The sequence below is a fragment of the Cupressus sempervirens genome, chromosome 10, assembly GCF_028749045.1.
Source record: "Cupressus sempervirens isolate cs-2001-9-10 chromosome 10, ASM2874904v1, whole genome shotgun sequence".
Taxonomy (NCBI): Eukaryota; Viridiplantae; Streptophyta; class Pinopsida; order Cupressales; family Cupressaceae; genus Cupressus; species Cupressus sempervirens.
The window spans coordinates 257956968-257965412 of record NC_143127.1 but is presented as its reverse complement, the minus strand read 5'-3'; the positions used below and the strand labels follow the sequence as shown (position 1 = coordinate 257965412).

The 8445-nt window shown below is 35.6% G+C and overlaps 1 protein-coding gene across 1 annotated transcript; it reads right to left on the bottom strand.

The window, feature by feature from the left end:
• Nucleotides 1–3680: 3680 nt before the first annotated feature.
• Nucleotides 3681–7811, bottom strand: LOC149533612 (TMV resistance protein N-like). The gene is made up of 5 exons (XM_089805893.1): nucleotides 7255–7811; nucleotides 6004–7090; nucleotides 5549–5860; nucleotides 4231–5448; nucleotides 3681–4151 (listed from the first exon to the last, which is right to left on the bottom strand). The coding sequence occupies exons 1-5, from the start codon at nucleotides 7809–7811 to the stop codon at nucleotides 3681–3683; spliced, it is 3645 nt and encodes a 1214-aa protein (XP_089662019.1).
• Between the last annotated feature and the right edge of the window lie 634 nt (nucleotides 7812–8445).

The following is an 8445-nucleotide window of genomic DNA, read 5'->3' as shown; positions in this document are numbered from 1 at the left end:
TTCAGTGAAGCTTGTAAGAAATCATGTCCTTTTTTCGCCTTCATATTTTTTTCCCTCTAGACAAATTTGGGCATACTCGTCTTGAAGGGGAATATGATGATGTTGTTGCGAAAGTGGTTATTGCCCTCCTAAAAGCCCCGAAGGCATCTGGGGACCCTATTTGATATGTTCATTGAGATCTGGGGGTGTGGAAGACTCTGCTTGTGCTACATTTTGGCATTTAACACTAGATGCCTTGGCTTGAGGGGCGAACCTATGGAGTCCTTAGGCAAGATTGAGTGGGTTTGAAAGATCAATGGTTCTCCCCTTTCAATAGTGTGGATACATAGATCTTGATGAGGAGCATGTTCCAAGAAGGAGTAGCTACCAGTAGGTGGTCCTTTTCCAAGGATTCCTAAACCATCTGAAAATGGAGTAATGGATTTACGCTTTGTTCTAGCTTTTGAAATATTGGCATTCTGGCAAAAATGCTAAGTGGTGAAAAAGAATCACATCTGTGTTCAAATTGTGAATCATCCCCATTAATGTCAAATGGGGGTTGGATGGCATGACAGAATCCACTTCTCCAAAACATATAGTGGTATTCTATTCTTTTCAAAGATGTATGATAAAGGATATATGTTCTTAGATGCAGGGGAACTATAGGGAGAATCATCAGGACTTTTGGAAAGGAAAAAATGAGAATGGGAGTTGATTAACTATAGTGTGTTTGGATTTTTCATAAATATGTTGATAATTTTTGCAAATAATTTATGTTAATATGCAAAGCTTGAAAATGGGCTAGACATTCTAATTGTGGGTTCAACACAAGTTCACTAGTGGCTTGATTAAATATGTTTTCCATTCACAACTCATTGTTGGATTTGATCTTACTTGCTGATATTCCAGTCTTTTGTAAGAATTTGTTAAATAGCAATACAAGAATACATAGTAAAATTGACAACTTTTTCAATTTAACGGTTATTTGATTTTCCAGGTAAATCTCATCAATGCAAAATTGGCTTACTCCTTTCCTTGCTTCACACTTGTGGGAATGTATTGAATCAATTTGATAGAGCTATGATATCCAAGATAAAGAAGAAATTAATCCACATAAGTTTTTTTAAAAATGGACTACCTTATATGATAAACAAAAGTCTTATTTTATAGGCTTGGTGGTTTTGATATTTCAACTGCATGTTCTGCTCTATAACTCAATGTCTCTAGAGTGTACTTTAGGGTCACTCAGAACCTTAGAAAAATTATCTTTAATTATATAACAATTTTTTTCTAAGAACAAATGTTTTCGTTGAGTACTCAAATTGCAACAAATGCTTATCAACTCTATCATATGGCCAAGTTAGCCACCTAGACCTTCCACAATCATTTTTGGTTGAACTAGTTTCAGTAATTTTAAGTTTGGGTAAAATAAGTTCTTACGTCATATTTTTATAGGGCATATCCAAAATACCACTTTACCAAATAGGTTGAGCCATGCAAGGCTAAAAATTGTGCATATGTCATTTCTCTAGTTCCTAGAAATTACAGAAATAGATGAAACTAAATTCTATTAATGTTCACTTTTGAATTTGGCTCCGAGAAGTTTACACATGATGCAAATACCCAAATGTTCTCTGAATAGGAACATTCGATCTAGACATAGGAGTTGCCAAGAAATTTTGTGGAGACACTTTTTGAAGGAAAAAAAGTATAGCTCCAACAAATTCATTCTTCATGGAATCTAGACAACACCTTCATACTATATTTCTTTTCTCTGACTTAAAAGAGGCAAGCTACAAGATAAGACCTCATTCATGCACGTTAAACAATGCTAACCTCGTGCATCAAAGTAATATTCAAAATTTTGTTCATTAAAAATATATCAAACAAATATTTAAGCCAACTTTATAGATGTTCATATGTAAAAAATCTGATATCGTCTACTTTTTAGACACCAAAACAAATTACAAAAGAAACATTGGCATGTGTTTAAGACATACCAAATATTAATCTTACTTGTAAAATTGATTTGGTGTTACATCACCATCATGGTAGGCCATGTCTAAAAGAGTGAAAAGCTTCTGATACTCATTTATATATCTACTTATTATAAAAATTCAAACATTCCTCTTACCCCATCTATAGAATCTCCAGAAATACCAATTGTTCTTTGATAGCCAAATTATAATTTCCTTTCCTATTAAAGCTAAAAGGATTCGTGTTGTCAAAATCCCATGTCCTGGGTAATGCCTATCCAAGAAACTGCTAATTAAGTTTTTTGTAAGCATGACAACAAGACCCAAAGGTCCACCCTCTCTGATCTTAAAGTTGGCAATGAATTTTTTAGCCCAGGTCTTGTAAGGCCTCTACTTTGTTATCAAAGCTATGTCTTTCTCGACTGATTCAAGTGCCTTGACATTCCAGTTGGTAGATTACTAATTTACTTGAGGAGAATTGTGGTAAAGTTAAAGAATGACAAATTAATTGTTAAGTCTTAAAGTTTTGCAAAGTGTAACTTGAAATACGGATAGCACTTACAACAAGAAACTACAACATTGTCTAAATTTTATTTTATTACAGATTGTGAGAACTCTGTGATTTATCTTCCTACTGAGAACACTAGATATTATTTCTGTAAAGTGGATTTTGATATAGAATCATATTACCCCTGCTCCCTATAACATATATATAAATATTTAAGATATTAGGGTTTCAAGCCTGAGATGTCTTAGTTATTGAATTTCAGGCCGCCAAAGCTTCAACAATCAATTTTTTTGATAGCTTGAGAATCAAATAGGACTATCTTCACTGTTCCACCTTATATTTGCCACAACTTTGAAGCTATGATATTAATAGCTATGAACAATAGAATAGCTTAAGAAACTTGCCAGTGCAAGAAACTTTCCCTTGTCAAAACCAATATAATTTGGTATACATGGGTGGGTCTTTTTGAACCAAAAATTTGGGTGGATATTTAAAAGAATATATCTAAACAATACATACTTTTACAAATTTTATAATGAATAGTCGTTACAACCCTTGAATCCAAAAGAATTCCCAAGAAAAAATTAATAAGAAAACAAGGTTAAACCAAAAACTTTATCATCAAAAACTAGCATGGAAAGAATCCTTACTGTTCATAGAGAGATTGTTTGTTTGGCAAGAAGAATATATTACACAATTTTTAGAACACCCAATAAAATTCTCACAGTTTGTAGAGAAATAAAACCTCAACCAAAGTCCAACTGGAATCATAAATGATGAAAATTCTCACAGTTTTTAGAGAGAAATAAAACCTCAACTGAAGTCCAAATCATAAATGACAATTAAGAAAGAAGGTACTTGAAGGGTTCTAGGCTTTTCCTCAAAATTTCTAATTAAAGTGTCAGAAATATGATTTTTCTCCTTGCTAAAATTAGCGGGAGTCAATGAAAAGATCAATAAATAGTAATATTGAAATAATTTGAATAATGAAAATTATAGGAAAAAAAAGTAACTCTAAAAATACTTGAATATAGTTGATTAGATTAAATTAAAATAGAATTAAAGAATTCCAATAGTATCCTACCTTTGGCATGAACTAATGATGCAAATATCTATCACTCATTTTCTATAGATGCACTACTATTACACTGAATATATAGAAAATGACCAAATATTTTGTACAATAAAATATACTTCAGCATCAAGTGCATCAGAGATCAAAGCTGGGGGTTGGGTGTTGGATCGTCTGTATCTTCTATGGTGGTTAGACGAGCCAATAAGTGGCGGAAAACCTGAACAACAGTTTCTTCTCCGCCCTTCACAACTACTCCCATCTCCACTTCATTATTCCCCCGTCTAGACCCTTTTATGTAGAGTTCCTTTGTAGTGAACCATTTGGAACGTTGGGTGAAGATACACATCACTGTCCATTTACCCTCTTCCACCTTCCCTCTGAAGATTAGAGACTGACTATAATCAATAATTTGCAAGTCCATACTAGGAGAGGAACAATTAATGACCAAACATAGCATCATGGCATCGCCATCGGAGGAACGATTAAAGAGGCCAAAGTTGAATTTCTTGTGAGCAAAGGAGCAGACTGAGAGATTGGAAATAGTTGAAGACTCCAAATCTAACCCTGCACTACCGACCGCCTGTGTACATATGATTACTTCCTGTGGCCATTTCTGTCCAAAAAGGAAACAAAACATTCACATAATATTATGGTAAATCATATAAATATACAATTCTCTACACAGTTGTTACCTGAATCGTTCGAATGCAATCCTCCACAGCTGATCCCTTCTTTGCTAGGAGATGCACCCTTGTCAATCTTTGCACTTGATCCCAACTTCCTATGCCCGAAACCTCCCAACATTTACCATCTATCTGAAGCCTCTGCAATGATGTGCATTGTTGTATACCCTGAATTCTCTCCACTCTGTTGCCACCTTCCAGTTTGAATACTTCTAATGAAGCTAATTTGTCAAAAGTTGGAAGCTTGTCTAATTCTGGACAACCATGAAGCCACAAGTATTGCAGGTTTACTGCACCGCCAATGCCATTTACATCCCTTAGCAACTTACAAAACGTGACCTCGATATGCTCCACCGTTGTTGGTAGAGTGTTGATCTCCATTAGAAGGTCATTACTACTAAGTACAATCTTATTGAGGCTGGGACAACACTCGTCAGAAATTGAAATCTTTGACACTCTTGTTCTACTGAGATCTATTTCTTTGAGATTGCTCATCAAAGAAGCAGACTGACCCTGTTCAAAGTCTACTTTCTTAATTGGGCATGACTCTATTTTTAGAGTTTGAAGATTATCTAACTGATTCAATGATTCTGGTAGAGATTGAACTTTTAAATTTTTAAGTACCAATCGCTCTAGGAGTTTCAGACTCCCCATGGAATGTGGTAGAGATTGCATCTCGAAATATGACTCACTTGAACCTATCTCTAGCACTCTCAACCTGCTGAGTTGACCAATATTATTTGGGATCTCCTTTAACCTGAAGTAGTCTAAATAGAGCTCACACAAGTAAGCTTGATTTGTTATGTGATGAGGTAACACTTTGAATTCTTCAATATTATCAAGATTCAAATACTCAAGGTTTGTTATGTTTTCCAGGATGTCTGACTGTAAAGTGAGTCGCCAACAACTATGTAAATCAATATGCTTCAGAAGCTTGAGCTGCTTGCAAGAATCTGGCAACATCTTCAACAGATGGCAATCACTCAAATCTAGATGTTGTAGCCCTGTCAAGCTGCCAAAACAGCTTGGCAAAGATGATAGCCTTTGACAATCTTGTAGCTGCAGGTACTCCAATGATTCAAGACCACAAAATTCCTGAGGCAGACTTTCCACATTGCAGCTAGACATCGAAATCTTCTTTAAAATCTTGAGATTTTCAATTGACTTTGGAATTGTTTGTAATGTAGGGCAGGAACAGATATTCAACACTCGCAACTGCACAGGAGCCTGCAATCAATTGTACTGAATGTAATTATGAATGAAGAGAAAAAGGTTCTAAAGAGTATTTAATTCAAATTATGAAGATTGTAGAGAATCGTATACTTACTTCAACCCCATCCTTCCATAGATCTACTATGTGAGGGCAGTCCTTAAATTCTAAAACTCTTAAGTTTTTCAATGGCATCCATGATGGAAGATTTGTATGGGATATTCCAGTGCAGCTAAACCATGCCAACTCTCTTGATGATTTGGTAATGTCCAAATAATTTTCATAGTTTTTCCCTACCACAAACACTTTCAATTCACGAGGGGAAGGTCTTCTAGTTTTCTTTACATTAAAGCAAATGCATGCAACTGACAGGGACCGAGAAATCTTGTGATTGTCAGTAATTGCTGTATTCAATATCATTCCTCTTATCTGGATTGAGAAAAGTTAAAAGCAACGATATTAAGGTTGAACAAGGTAAGTGCACAAACTGATAAAGAAATACTTCACAAAAAAAATCATTAATATAATTTTTTATTTTTCTAAAAGCAAACAAAACAAATTATTAGTCTCACCCCTTCTTGTTTGTCGATGTTCATAAACTGGCGTGGAGACCATACACGAAAGGGTGAAAGAGAAGCTGCAATCTCTCTTCCTAAATCTCTTAAATGGTCATGCATTCTTATCTTATTTTCATTATCAAGATCAACAAGACACTTATTTACAAGCCTCTCCCAACCCCACTGACCACTCCAGCCTGATCCTTCCCACACTGCAATAGCAGTCATCTTATCTTCATTAATGAAAAAACAAGCAACATCTAAGAACATCTGTTGCTCTTCTTTATCTAGAGCGGCGTAGCTTATCCTCAGCCTCTCTATAATATCTTGAGGCAATATTCTAGAAATTTTATTTAATAGATCTTCCCATAAATCTTTACTAGAACAGCGATAAAGTTGAGCTCCAAATACCATTAAAGACAAAGGCAACCTATTAGTAGCACATATAAATCTTTCAACAAGATCCTCAAACCCTGATAATGGAGAAGGTTGTAAGAATGCATGCCAACAAAAAAGTTGCCTGGCATGAGTTGTATTCATTGATTTCATTTTATAAATGAAAGAAATATCCCGAGCATTGAGTACTCCTTTGTCCCGTGTTGTAACAATGACCAAACTCTCAGATGTAAGCTTGACATTTCTGGGCAATAAAGCTTCTAATTGATCTATATGATCCACATCATCCATGATGATAAATACCGGAACAGATCTCAAATAATTAGTTATAACCTTTTTGCCTTGTTCTATATTCTTAAATTTTTTATCATTGAATTTGAACCCTAAATCTTGAAGGAGTTGTCTCTGCAATTTATACATTTCACCTTCTCTTGCAGTGTTTCTAATATCAAGAAGAAAACTGGACATTTTTCCTGGTGAATTTTTATTATTATATATTTCCTTCGCCAGAGTAGTTTTTCCAGATCCACCCATACCCCAAATTCCAACAATTTGAGCATCAGGATGAGTTTTTCTTTCACTAATTGTCATTTCAAAGTCTGCTACAACTTCTTTAAGACCCACAGGATGTGCTGCCACCTCTAAAGGTACCTTCAATAATTTCAACAAATGATGGACAATATTCTTCACGACCCTTTGCTCCCCCCTAAACAATGGCAGAAAAATGGATTTGGAAAGTGAAAATTGAAAAAGTGTTACTAAATCAAGGCAAGTACGTACAAAATAGAGAAATACCATGTGAAAGTAATTAACGTATAATTGACTCAATTGTCTGTGTAACAGAAAAAGAGATCATCTTGAGTTACTTACTCATCATTATTGACTCTCTCACCCTTATGAAATGAAACATGGTAGAGTGCATTCTTCCACTCGTCAAGCTGGTCCATGCGATATCTAACCTTCTCTTCATGCTCTTTAAAGGCAGCTATGTAGATTCCTTTACCATGAATCAAATGGCGGAGATCTTCTGGTTCAACATGGTAAAAAATAGGAATAATAGGTTTGCCCGTCTTGAGCATAAAAGATAGCTCGGCAAGGCACCAAGGTGATTGTGCATAGGTGGGAGAAAATATTGCTATATGAAGAGAAGCACTCGACATTGCTTGCTGTAGTGATGCAGGGAAGAAGTCCCCCAAGTGAAGATCTTCGGAATCAAGAAAGACCTTGAAACCCATCGCATGGAGGGCATTGTAGATATGTGTGGCGAGCCTAACTTTTACATCGGGTCCACGATGGTTGATAAAAACATCAGAGGGAAGTAATGATGATGAGAATTTAGAAGCAGTAGATGCACGGGGGCATGGTGGAGCAAGCCCTTCGAAAGCATTCACAATCTCAATCTCCTGTTGACGAGATGTAGAAGCCATGGAGTCTGAACACCAAAACAGAGGCAAAAGGGGCAATTGAAGAAGAAAGACAATTCTAATAGTCAACTGGGTCCAGCGGACAGAAAAGAGAGTGATAAGATCGTCGAAATGGAAAAGAAGAAAACAGGAGGAAGGCGTCGTAATACAAGTGGTTTGTGTGGGAAACATCGATATCAAGGCGGAGGAGTAGATGTGTTTGTGCGAGAAATATCGTCAAAGAAAAACAAAGAAGAATAGCGATTACCTTCTTGTCGTTTGTCGTTATGTGCTGGCCGTAAATTTTCCTATTCTGAATTCTTACCGGTTTAGTCCGAGGCAAAGTTATCGGCCAACTTAGGCCGGGGTCCGATGGAGGGAGGCGATGTCTATGCCGGCATCAAATTGGCAATTTTAAAATAAATTTAAATTTAAGATACAATTTTAAAATGAATTTTAATTTAATTTTTAAAATTAGTAAATTGCTAATTTGATGCAGCATAGATATTGGCATGGAGGGAGGCTTCTATTTGCGAGGCTTCCATAAAATAGAGATGTGGTTGTTGAGAACTTTTAGGAATATTTTAATGGCAGTGGTTCTATGAATTTTACTTTGTATTTCTTCTTAAAAATTGGACCTAAAACTTTCACTTCCTAA